Consider the following 13,697-nt stretch of genomic DNA (forward strand, 5'->3'; position numbering starts at 1 on the left):
GGGTTGAGCTGTGTTAATGACTGGGTTGAGCTGTGTTAATGACTGGGTTGAGCTGTGATAATGACTGTGTTGAGCTGTGTACAGTTCAGCTGTGTTAATGACTGGGTTGAGCTGTGTACAGTTGAGCTGTGTTAATGACTGCGTTGAGGTGTGAGAATGACTGGGTTGAGCTGTGTTAATGACTGGGTTGAGCTGTGTTAATGATTGGGTTGAGCTGTGTTAATGACTGAGTTGAGCTGTATTAATGACTGGGTTGAGCTGTGTAGAGATGAGCTGTGTTAATGACTGTGTTGAGCTGTGTACAGTTCAGCTGTGTTAATGACTGGGTTGAGCTGTGTTAATGACTGGGTTGAGCTGTGTAGAGATGAGCTGTGTTAATGATTGGGTTGAGCTGTGTTAATGACTGGGTTGAGCTGTGTAGAGATGAGCTGTGTTAATGATTGGGTTGAGCTGTGTTAATGACTGGGTTGAGCTGTGTTAATGACTGGGTTGAGCTGTGTACAGTTGAGCTGTGTTAATGACTGGGTTGAGCTGTGTTAATGACTGGGTTGAGCTGTGTTAATGACTGCGTTGAGCTGTGTTAATGACTGTGTTGAGCTGTGTACAGTTCAGCTGTGTTAATGACTGGGTTGAGCTGTGTACAGTTGAGCTGTGTTAATGACTGCGTTGAGGTGTGTGAATGACTGGGTTGAGCTGTGTACAGTTGAGCTGTGTTAATGACTGGGTTGAGCTGTGTTAATGATTTGGTTGAGCTGTGTTAATGACTGGGTTGAGCTGTGTAGAGATGAGCTGTGTTAATGACTGGGGTTGAGCTGTGTTAATGACTGGGTTGAGCTGTGTTAATGACTGGGTTGAGCTGTGTTAATGACTGGGTTGAGCTGTGTTAATGAATGCGTTGAGATGTGTTAATGACTGGGTTGAGCTGTGTACAGTTGAGCTGTGTTAATGACTGGGTTGAGCTGTGTTAATGACTGGGTTGAGCTGTGTTAATGATTGGGTTGAGCTGTGTTAATGACTGGGTTGAGCTGTGTTAATGACTGGGTTGAGCTGTGTTAATGACTGGGTTGAGTTGTGTTAATGACTGGGTTGAGCTGTGTTAATGATTGGGTTGAGCTGTGGTAATGACTGGGTTGAACTGTGTTAATGACTGGGTTGAGCTGTGTTAATGACTGGGTTGAGCTGTGTTAATGATTGGGTTGAGCTGTGGTAATGACTGGGTTGAGCTGTGTTAATGACTGGGTTGAGCTGTGTTAATGACTGGGTTGAGCTGTGTTAATGACTGGGTTGAGCTGTGTTAATGACTGGGTTGAGCTGTGTTAATGACTGGGTTGAGCTGTGTACAGTACGCGCTCCCTCCATCCCATTCTCCTTTTCCTCTTTCCTGCTTCCCTTAGAATGCTTAGATTTAATGACAGACTGACTGACTGACTGACTGATTGGCTGACTGATTGACTTACTGACTGACTGTCTGGTTGATTGATTGACTGACTGACCAATTGACTGACTGATTGACTGATCTACTGACTGATTAATTGCTTGGGTATTGTTTGATTGACAGCTGGTACCTCTGTCTGTGTCGTAGAGGAATACAAAGCGGCTCCAGTCGTAGTGGTCCAGCAGAGACAGCAGAGCTCCTCTGATAGAGGGGCGGAGCTGCAGGGTGAACTGGCCCTCCCCCTCTGTGGGGAAACTGGGCGTGACCAGGGAGATGTGCAGAGCGCTGCAGAACGACGTCAGGGTGTGCACCGAACGCTTGTCGTACAGGCCGAAGATAGCAAACACACCCCGCGAGTACTGCGAACAGACTGCAGGGAGAGAGAGAGAGAGTTAGAGAGAGAGAGAGAGGGAGAGAGAGTGAGAGAGAGAGAGAGTTAGAGAGAGAGGGAGAGAGAGAGAGAGGGGAGAAAGAGAGAGCGAGAGTTAGAGAGAGAGAGAGAGAGAGAGAGAGAGAGGGAGGGAGGAGAGGAAGAGGAAGGGAGTGGATCAGAATGCTTAAAGGCTATTTGGATTGTATAAATGCAATAGACATTTGACATAGAGCCAGAAGAACACACGGGGAAGACTGAGAACAGAATGCAGGCACAGAGGCAGAGAAAAAGATGCCCATTAATGTATATTCACACAGTGGAATCTCGTGTAGCACGTCAAACATTTTAACAAGTGGATGCTGCAGTTTGTTGTCCATATTTACAACAACAAATTGCAGCTGCTGGGTGCATATCAGAGGTGTGTGTGTGTGTGTGTGTGTGTGTGTGTGTGTGTGTGTGTGTGTGTGTGTGTGTGTGTGTGTGTGTGTGTGTGTGTGTGTGTGTGTGTGTGTGTGTGTGTGTGTGTGTGTGTGTGTGACTGTGATTGTAAAAAGAGCTAACAAAAAACACAGAAAATAATCATTGCAACTTGATTTTCATATCACAGAAATGTCTCCCAGTAATTATTTTGGCCCTCTCAAGAATACCAATTCCACAGTAGAGAGCCAAACACTGATAACATAATTACTACACATAAACAATCAGTTTCCGCTGACTCCTCTGGGAGGTCATCTCTCACACACAGACAACACAACAACAACAACAAATGAAGTAAATAATTATGACTCATGTCTCACTGTTACAATCCCATGCTGATGTATGCCATCCATCTCCCTAAAACCCTGCAGCTCTTTCAACAGAGAGAAGAGAGGAAAGAGAGTGAGAGAGAGAGAGAGAGCAAGAGAGAGAAGAGAGGAAAGAGTGTGTGTGGAGAGAGAGAGAGAGAGAGAGAGAGAGAGAGAGAGAGAGAGCAAGAGAGAGGGGAGAGGAAAGAGAGTGAAAGAGAGAGAGAGCAAGAGAGAGGAGAGAGCAAGAGCGAGAAGAGCGAAAGAGAGAGTGTGTGTGAGAGAGAGAGAGAGAGAGAGAGAGAGAGAGGAGAGAGAAAGAGCCCCCTCTGACATGTCTGAAAACTTTCCCTCTGCTTTCACCTCTCTGCCACCGTATGTCACTCATCTACTGCTCAGTTACAGGAGGGTGATGCGATGCGTTTGGATTATGCATCCGTAGTGTAACTTTCATTTCCTGCTACACACACACACACACACACACACACACACACACACACACACACACACACACACACACACACACACACACACACACACACACACACACACACACACACACACACACACACACACACACACACACACACACGCACACACTCCTGCTTCACACTGTGTGTTTCAAAGACGCTGGGAAGTTTGTGTTTGTAGGTACTGTAGGTTCAGGAGATATGTCTCCTATTCCAGGAACAACATATTCTATTCATAGTCTTTCTGATTGAGTACCATGGAGATTTAAACACTACTCGTCGCTGTGACAAGAGTGCCGAATCAAATGTACACTCTACTCTCTCTCCCCCTTTCCTCTTCTCTTTCTCCATTCATTCTTCTTTCTGTCCTGCCTTTTGGAGTAGAAGCCCAGCCTGCGTCATAGACCTGCTCCTAACCATGTTAGTGTTGTGGGAACACAAAGATAGATAGAAACCCTTGGGTTGATATGAACAGGGATTAGACACTGGGCAGGGCCCTGAATCTGGGTTGACATGAACAGGGATTAGACACAGGGTAGGGACCTGAATCTAGGCTGATATGAACAGGGATTAGACACTGGGCAGGGCCCTGAATCTGGGCTGACATCGACAGGGATTAGACACTGGGCAGGGACCTGAATCTGGGTTGATATGAACAGGGATTAGACACTGGGCAGGGACCTGAATCTGGGTTGATATGAACAGGGATTAGACACTGGGAAGGACCCTGAATCTGGGCTGATATGGACAGGGATTAGACACTGGGCAGGGACCTGAATCTGGGCTGACATGAACAGGGATTAGACACTGGGCAGGGACCTGAATCTAGGGTGATATGAACAGGGATTAGACACTGGGCAGGGACCTGAATCTAGGCTGACATGAACAGGGATTAGACACTGGGCAGGGACCTGAATCTAGGCTGAGATGAACAGGGATTAGACACAGGGCAGGGACCTGAATCTAGGCTGATATGAACAGGGATTAGACACTGGGCAGTGACCTGAATCTAGGCTGACATGAACAGGGATTAGACACTGGGCAGGGACCTGAATCTGGGCTGATATGAACAGGGATTAGACACTGGGCAGGGACCTGAATCTAGGCTGACATGAACAGGGATTAGACACTGGGCAGGGACCTGAATCTGGGTTGACATGAACAGGGATTAGACAGTGGGAAGGACCCTGAATCTGGGCCGATATGAACAGGGATTAGACACTGGGAAGGACCCTGAATCTGGGTTGAGATGAACAGAGATTAGACACTGGGAAGGACCCTGAATCTGGGTTGAGATGAACAGAGATTAGACACTGGGAAGGACCCTGAATCTGGGTTGAGATGAACAGGGATTAGACACTGGGCAGGGACCTGAATCTGGGCTGATATGAACAGGGATTAGACACTGGGCAGGGACCTGAATCTAGGCTGACATGAACAGGGATTAGACACTGGGCAGGGACCCTGAATCTGGGCTGACATGAACAGGGATTAGACAGTGGGAAGGACCCTGAATCTGGGCCGATATGAACAGGGATTAGACACCTCGGCCCGCCACAGGACCTTGTTCAAAGCTGTTTCATTTCATTCACTTTCACTAACAGAGTAAAGGCTCCCGCATGCTTCCCATTGTTTGTTACGTCAAAGCCGAAGTTCGGTAACCGAAGTCTACGCTGCTCATTCGGTAATTGGTCAACATTAGGGATTCTTCAATGACGTATTTGTTGTCGTTCAACGAGAGACGACTTGTTTTCAGGTACATTTCTTCGTTGAGAAATACTGCACCAAACATCTTAGTTATCTGTGAAATTGAGCGACTTAAATCTCCTCTGCAAAAACTTCAAAATGTCTTGAGTTATCTTGTTATCTTGCGTTATCTTGAGTTATCTTAGATTAATTCTGACTATATTAATTCTGGCTACGGCGTCTCAAGATGGACAAACAGTACTATTACCGCTTTTATCTCGTTTCTAGCGAAGGTCTTTGGCTCCCAGTGAACATATACCTATTGAAGAGAACTGGAAGCAATTTGAAATGTGTACTATATTGCTTTCTCCATCTCTCTATTGCTCCTTTCTCACTCATCCACCAATTCAATTCAATTCAAGGGGATTTATTGGTATTTGAAACATATGTTTACATTGCCAAAGCAATTGAAGTAGACAATATACAAAAGTGATATAAACAATAAAAATGAACAGTAACATTACACTCACAGAAGTTCCAAAAGAATAAAGACATTACAAATATCATATTATGTATATATACAGTGTTGTAACAATGTACAATTGGTTAAAGTACAAAAGGGAAAACAAATAAGCATAAATATGGGTTGTGTTTACAATGGTGTTTGTTCTTCACTGGTTGACCTTTTCTTGTGGCAACAGGTCACAAATCCCCATCTATCTCTCTCTGTCTGTCTGCCTCTTTGTCTAGCCTCCTACTGTTATATTTACACCATATCTTCAGCAACCTGACCTCTATGATACCACTAACTTTGTTAATATAATAAAGATGAACAACATTTCCCAGCATATGTGTGGTTTAAAAGCCCATCCCTACAGAGTGCCTCAGCAGCAGATATGTTAAACCCTCCACAGGGAGCTCAGCCACAGTTACCGCTACAAACACAGCATCTACAACCATTACCCAACATTGCACAGCGCTCGGTGCTCTCTTTCTCTCTCTCTCTCTCTCTCTCCACATCTCATCATAGCTCTCTCTGTATCCCACTTCCTCTCTCTCCTCCATCTCGCTGCTCCTTTTCTAAGATTTGTATTTGATCATGTATATATTTTTGCTGTTTGTTCTTTGTTATCGAGCCAAAAATATTGAAGAAGTGGTTTATCCATACATCTCTGTTTTGGATCGATAACTCTTTGAGAGTTTTCCAATCTTCCCAGAAGTGATTAGATTCTATGGATTCTTCAATTACATTGAGCTGATTTGTGACGTGCTGTAACCTTCTTTTTCCGTAGTGTATTTCTGTATTGTTTTTGTGATTCACCATCGTGCATAGGCTCAGATTTTCTGGGTCAATATATTTTTGGTTGGACAGGTTTCTCAATTTCTTACTAAGGTCTTTGGATCCTTCATCAAACCATTTGTCATTGTTGTTAATTCTCTTAGGTTGTCTGCTTGACATTTTTAGATTTGATAGGGAAGCTGAGAGGTCAAATATGCTGTTTTGGTTTTATACTGCCGACTTTATACCTTCACTATGACATTCACACCCTTTGTCCAGGAAATTGTCTGGAAGTGATTGAATTTGTTGTTGCGCTATTTTTCTTCCATCTATAGCATTTCTTAATATTACTCAGTTCCTTTGGCTTTGATGCCTCATGATTGAGCATAGCTCTGTTCAAGTAGAGTGTGATTTTGCTGTGATCTGATAGATCTGATAAATGGAAGCAGAAGGAAATCAGGACATCTCCCACACGGTCGACGAACAGGGATACCTACTTCGTCACCACGACCACCTGGCGTAACTGGGTACGGCTATGGAAGAGGTTCTTCGCAGTCTTCAACGTCTCGAGCACACCCGAGTGGCGTTGCCTTCAACTAGCAGAGGATACTCTGCCACCAGTCGACCCAGCAAGCCAGCACACCAGTCCATTCAGCAGTCCACCCAGGTCAGCGATGCCCATCTGTCCCTCCCGGATAAATATGATTGAACCCCATCTAAATGCCATGGCTTCCTATTCCAGTGCTCCCTCTATTTTGCGCACCAGATGGGAGCCCCTACCACTGAGTGGTCAAAGGTTGACACAGTTATTTCTCTGATGACTGGGTGGGCCGTTGGAGTGGGCTACGGCTGTCTGGGAGAGAAGAGAGCAGGAGCTGGATTCGTATGAAGGGTTCATGGCTCTGTTCAGAGGTATCGTCGATCATCCACCGGAGAGCAGAGAGGGGGGTGAGCGCCTACTCCAACTACGGCAGGATGATCAGACCGTTGCTCACCTTCTGGACTGTAGCAGCATCCAGCGGATGGAATGAGCCGGCACTCTGTACCTATTCAGAAGAGGACTGCACAAGGAGTTCCAGACGGAACTGGCATGTCGAGAAGGCAACCTCTCTCTCATCGTAATGGCCATCCATCTGGATAACCTACTTCAGGAGCGTCGGTACCCTCATCGCCTCTCAACCACCCTCAGTGACCATTCTGTTTCAGAGCCTGATCCCATGGAGGTAGGGGTCACACGCCTCCCCGCGGCTGAATGATATAGAAGGTAACAGCTGGGGCTCTGGCCCTATTTTGGTCAAGGTGGACACCAGCTTCAGCAGTGTCCGGTACGTCCCACCTCAAGATACACAAGAGCTGAGGGATGGTCAGGTGATCTTCCACCCCCTGGAGCAGGTGTGGATATCCCATATTCATCCTTTCCTGCCAAACCCTTTTCAGTGTGGATCACACTAGCTGGCTGTCCCTCATGTACTGTTTCTACAGTGCTAGTGGATTCCGGTGCCACTGGAACTTTATTGACCAGACCCGTGCCTCCTCTCTTAATATAACCTCATACCCACTCTCCTCTTTGTTTCCGGTCCAAGCTCTTGATAATTGACCACTAAGATCCTGAACCATCACACACATCATCACACCACTCACTCTCACCGTGGAGTCCATTCATCAGGAGAATATTCCCTTCATCACTAGTGCACCAGCTCACAAGATCATCCTAGGCCTCCCATGATTCCAACGCCATAACCCCACCATCTAATGGTCAAGGATGAGAATCATGGACTGGTCACCCAAATTCCAGAGGACCTGCTTTCCCTGTCCCTCTCGAGTCATATCCCCTGTGATCTGGGACGTAGATGTGGACATTCACCAGGCTCTGTAGAGGGAACTCGCACCCACTACCTGTCCTCCTGAGCACATCTACGTTCCCACGGGGATAAGGGCGAGGCTGTTGACGTGGGCACACAGCTGTCGTCACTGTCGTCACCCGTACTATTCAGTCTCTCTCTGAGAAGTATTGGTGGCCCACCTTGGCGCAGGATGTTATTCTGTGTGTGCCCAAACTAAGTCCCCCCGGCACGCTACAGCAGGGAAGCTCCTTCCCCTTCCCATGAAGAGATAGTAAAGGCTTTGTGTTCCATAGTGTCTAGTTTAGTTTTTGTGTGGTTTAGGCCTGGACCATCACAGTAGGCATGAGCAGAGAATGTTGAGCATCTGATACCTACCTGTTAGGTCGCAGGATGGGGATTGGGGGGGTGTAATGGTGGGGGTTGGGCCTGTTGCCCTGCTCACAGCCTGGGCATATGTACTGCTGTCATGTTGAGGTACTTGCCGCAGTGGCGGGGGGCATGAGTTGGGCAGAAGGGACAAAGGTCTGATATAGTGGGAGCCTATACAGGGTGGGGCCAGGGTTTGCTTCGGGTGGTCTTAGCTGGTTGGGGTGTGGCTGGCAATGCTGCGGTCCAGGTGCAGGTCCTCTTGGAGTGGGTTTTCTCCTTACAGGTCCTTTGAGAAGGGGGTCTTGCAGGTCTGGGAGGGTGTCTCGCTGGTCTGGGCGGGGTGTCTGTTGCTCCTGTGTGAGGTGCTGGAGCTGCGGTTGAGGGTGACATCTTTCAGGGTCCTGAAAAAAGTTGGGATTGCTGCTTTATAGAGGTGGACCTGGTCCTCTGACAACAGCTACAGGGCATCTGGTCCCCTGACAACAACTACAGGGCATTTGGTCCCTGACAACATCTACAGGGCATTTGGTCCCCTGACAACAGCTACAGGGCATCTGGTCCCTGACAACAGCTACAGGGCATCTGGTCCCCTGACAACAGCTACAGGGCATCTGGTCCCCTGACAACAGCTACAGGGCATCTGGTCCCCTGACAACAGCTACAGGGCATCTGGTCCCCTGACAACAGCTACAGGGCATCTGGTCCCCTGACAACAGCTACAGGGCATCTGGTCCCCTGACAACAGCTACAGGGCATCTGGTCCCCTGACAACAGCTACAGGGCATCTGGTCCCCTGACAACAGCAACAGGGCATCTGGTCCCCTGACAACAACTACCGGGCATTTGGTCCCCTGACAACAGCTACAGGGCATCTGGTCCCCTGACAACAGCTACAGGGCATCTGGTCCCCTGACAACAGCTACAGGGCATCTGGTCCCCTGACAACAGCTACAGGGCATCTGGTCCCCTGACAACAGCTACAGGGCATCTGGTCCTCTGACAACAGCTACAGGGCATCTGGTTCCCTGACAACAACTACCGGGCATTTGGTCCCCTGACAACAGCTACAGGGCATCTGGTCCCCTGACAACAGCTACAGGGCATCTGGTCCCCTGACAACAGCTACAGGGCATCTGGTCCCCTGACAACAGCTACAGGGCATCTGGTCCTCTGACAACAGCTACAGGGCATCTGGTCCTCTGACAACAGACACAGGGCATGCATAGTGTTTGGGCACCAGCGTTGAGCCATTTTGTGTTTGGGGAAAAAGTTTATTCTCTTGAATGTATTTGCCACTTGATTCAATGAGGAGCACAATCTCTGGTTTTTGTGTGTCCTCTGTGGATGGGGGGGGGGGGTTGTCAGGAGGGCTATCGGGAGAGCTGACAGGAGGGCTGTTAGGAGGGGGTTGGGTTGGTGGGTCCTATGTTGTCTGGTCCATTGTGGTGTTGAGGCTGTGGTCCGGGTCTGAGGTGGGCTGTTCTGCTGGCTTGTCTGGGGGAGTGTCCTGCTCTCTGTTACACCTCAGCTTTCTGACCTCGTCCTTCAGTGCCATGTGTGCCTCTTTAAGTTCTCTCACCTCAGTCCGCAGAGCAGCCAGCTCTCTCAGACAGCCGTCCATCTCTAAATTCTGCCCTCCGGGTCTTGTTGGGGGGGTGTTGTTGTGCTGGTCTGTTTTGTGGATTTGTTCTGTCTGGATTGTGTGGACTAGATCTCTGAGCTCCACCATGTCTCTCTTCATCTCTGTGAATTTATCCCACTCAATAACAGAGGAGCAGCGCAGTTGTGGGACCTGGGTGTGTTCAGTGCTGGGGTGGTGACTATCCTCGTCTGCAGGACAGTTTGAAGAGGTGTGATCAGACTCACTCAGGATGGGGAGTCGTCACAGAGAGAGAGCTTTTCCTGCTGTCTTCTCTCTTTGATCCCATAAAAGTCCTCCTGGAACTGCATGAGGATGCCCTGCACCATCACGTGTACACGTTGAGTTTCCACCCTGGCCCAATACCCTCTCTCTTGACATAGAGGGAATGTGCTCTTATAACACTGTACCATGCCAGGGGATGGTCTGGTTAATATAGCACTGTGCCATGCCAGGGGATGGTCTGTGTTAATATAGCACTGTGCCATGCCAGGGGATAGTCTGGTTAATATAGCACTGTGCCATGCCAGGGGATGGTCTGTGTTAATATAGCACTGTGCCATGCCAGGGGATGGTCTGGTTAATATAGCACTGTACCATGCCAGGGGATGGTCTGTGTTAATATAGCACTGTGCCATGCCAGGGGATGGTCTGTGTTAATATAGCACTGTGTCTTGCCAGGGGATGGTCTGGTTAATATAGCACTGTGCCATGCCAGGGGATGGTCTGTGTTAATATAGCACTGTGTCATGCCAGGGGATGGCCTCTGTTAATATAGCACTGTGCCCTGCCAGGGGACGGTCTGGTTAATATAGCACTGTGCCAGGGGATGGTCTGTGTTAATATAGCACTGTGTCATGCCAGGGGATGGTCTGTGTTAATATAGCACTGTGCCATGCCAGGGGATGGTCTGGTTAATATAGCACTGTACCATGCCAGGGGGTGGTCTGTTTAATATAGCACTGTACCATGCCAGGGGATGGTCTGGTTAATATAGCACTGTACCATGCCAGGGGATGGTCTGGTTAATATAACACTGTACCATGCCAGGGGATGGTCTGGTTAATATAGCACTGTACCAGGGGATGGTCTGGTTAATATAGCACTGTGCCATGCCAGGGGATGGTCTGGTTAATATAGCACTGTACCATGCCAGGGGATGGTCTGGTTAATATAGCACTGTACCATGCCAGGGGATGGTCTGGTTAATATAACACTGTACCATGCCAGGGGATGGTCTGGTTAATATAGCACTGTACCATGCCAGGGGATGGTCTGGTTAATATAGCACTGTACCATGCCAGGGGATGGTCTGGTTAATATAACACTGTCCCATGCCAGGGGATGGTCTGGTTAATATAGCACTGTACCATGCCAGGGGATGGTCTGGTTAATATAGCACTGTGCCATGCCAGGGGATGGTCTGGTTAATATAGCACTGTACCATGCCAGGGGATGGTCTGGTTAATATAACACTGTACCATGCCAGGGGATGGTCTGGTTAATATAGCACTGTGCCATGCCAGGGGATGGTCTGGTTAATATAGCACTGTACCATGCCAGGGGATGGTCTGGTTAATATAGCACTGTACCATGCCAGGGGATGGTCTGGTTAATATAGCACTGTACCATGCCAGGGGATGGTCTGGTTAATATAGCACTGTGTCATGCCAGGGGACGGTCTGGTTAATATAACACTGTGTCATGCCAGGGGATGGTCTGGTTAATATAACACTGTGCCATGCCAGGGGATGGTCTGGTTAATATAACACTGTACCATGCCAGGGGATGGTCTGGTTAATATAGCACTGTGCCAGGGGATGGTCTGGTTAATATAACACTGTACCATGCCAGGGGATGGTCTGGTTAATATAGCACTGTACCATGCCAGGGGATGGTCTGGTTAATATAACACTGTACCATGCCAGGGGATGGTCTGGTTAATATAACACTGTACCATGCCAGGGGATGGTCTGGTTAATATAGCACTGTGCCAGGGGATAGTCTGGTTAATATAACACTGTACCATGCCAGGGGATGGTCTGGTTAATATAGCACTGTGCCAGGGGATGGTCTGGTAAATATAGCACTGTGCCAGGGGATGGTCTGGTTAATATAGCACTGTACCAGGGGATGGTCTGGTTAATATAGCACTGTGCCATGCCAGGGGATGGTCTGGTTAATATAGCACTGTACCAGGAGATGGTCTGGTTAATATAGCACTGTGCCAGGGGATGGTCTGGTTAATATAGCACTGTGCCAGGGGATGGTCTGGTTAATATAGCACTGTACCAGGGGATGGTCTGGTTAATATAGCACTGTGCCATGCCAGAGGATGGTCTGGTTAATATAACACTGTCCCAGGAGATGGTCTGGTTAATATAGCACTGTACCAGGAGATGGTCTGGTTAATATAGCACTGTACCAGGAGATGGTCTGGTTAATATAACACTGTACCAGGAGATGGTCTGGTTAATATAGCACTGTACCAGGAGATGGTCTGGTTAATATAACACTGTACCAGGAGATGGTCTGGTTAATATAACACTGTACCAGGAGATGGTCTGGTTAATATAACACTGTACCAGGAGATGGTCTGGTTAATATAACACTGTACCAGGAGATGGTCTGGTTAATATAGCACTGTACCAGGAGATGGTGTGTGTGGAAAATTAAGTTACTTACGTTTCCCTCTTTGTTGTAGTCAACAAATGGTGTCTCTGGATTGTCCATGAGGAGCTTTTTTTGTACTTGTTCCTTGCTGTGTTATTTTTAATATCCATGGGGTACTGTAATGACCTCTGGACAGGGATAAGCCTAATTGGGGCTTTAAAGGCCTCTGCATTTGGGTTGGGGGGGGGGGGGGGGGGCTGTGAAACTCTCCTGACATTGTTGGGCTCAAGAGTTTTCCCACATCTGACTTCACACCAGTGCTAATTGAAGGTGCCGCCAGGTCTGTTCTGTCCTAGCAGCTTGGTAGCTTAGTATACTTGTTTACTTAGCTTTATACACTCAGCAAACTGGATGCAGTCTATCACGGTGCCACCCGTTTTGTTACCAAATCACCTTATACCACCCACCACTGCGACCTGTATGCTCTAGTCGGCTGGCCCTCGCTACATATTCGTCGCCAGACCCACTGGATCCAGGTCATCTATAAGGTGGAGCTTTACCAAGCATAGTCTTATCTCAGTTCACTGGTCACGATAACAACACTCACCCGTAGCACACGTTCCAGCAGGTATATCTCACTGATCATCCCCAAAGCCAACACCTCATTTGGCCGCCTTTCATTCCAGTTCTCTGCTGCCAGTGACTGGAACGAATTGCAAAAATTGCTGAAGTTGGAGACTTTTATTTCCTTCACCAACTTTAAACATCAGCTATCTGAGCAGCTAACCGATCGCTGCAGCTGTACATAGCCCATCTGTACATTGCCCACCCTATCTACCTACCTCATCCCCTTACTGTTTTTATTTTATTTACTTTTCTGCTCTTTTGCACACCAGTATCTCTACATGCACATCTTCATATGCTCATTTATCACTCCAGTGTTAATGTGCTAAATTGTAATTATTTGCTCCTATGGCCTAATTATTGCCTACCTCCTCATGCCTTTTGCACACACTGTATATATACTTTCTTTTTTCTACTGTATCATTGACTTGTTTATTGTGTTATTGGCTTGTTTACTCCATGTGTAACTCTGTGTTGTCTGTGTCACACTGCTTTGCTTTATCTTGGCCAGGTCGCAGTTGTAAATGAGAACTTGTTCTCAACTTGCCTACCTGGTTAAATAAAGGTGAAATAAAATATA

The 13,697-nt window shown here is 47.7% G+C and overlaps 1 protein-coding gene across 4 annotated transcripts in view; it reads right to left on the minus strand.

The window, feature by feature from the left end:
- Positions 1-13,697, minus strand: part of LOC106613181 (glutamate receptor 4) — a 165,563-nt gene that overhangs the window by 83,570 nt on the left and 68,296 nt on the right. For all 4 annotated transcript variants that reach the window (XM_045724768.2, XM_045724769.2, XM_045724771.2 and 1 more), the window contains exon 3: positions 1,566-1,805. In XM_045724768.2, the coding sequence (XP_045580724.1) occupies positions 1,566-1,805 (240 nt within the window). The remainder of the gene's footprint in view (positions 1-1,565; positions 1,806-13,697) is intronic.

This window comes from Salmo salar, chromosome 09 (genome assembly GCF_965601325.2).
Source record: "Salmo salar chromosome 09, fSalSal1, whole genome shotgun sequence".
NCBI lineage: Eukaryota > Metazoa > Chordata > Actinopteri > Salmoniformes > Salmonidae > Salmo > Salmo salar.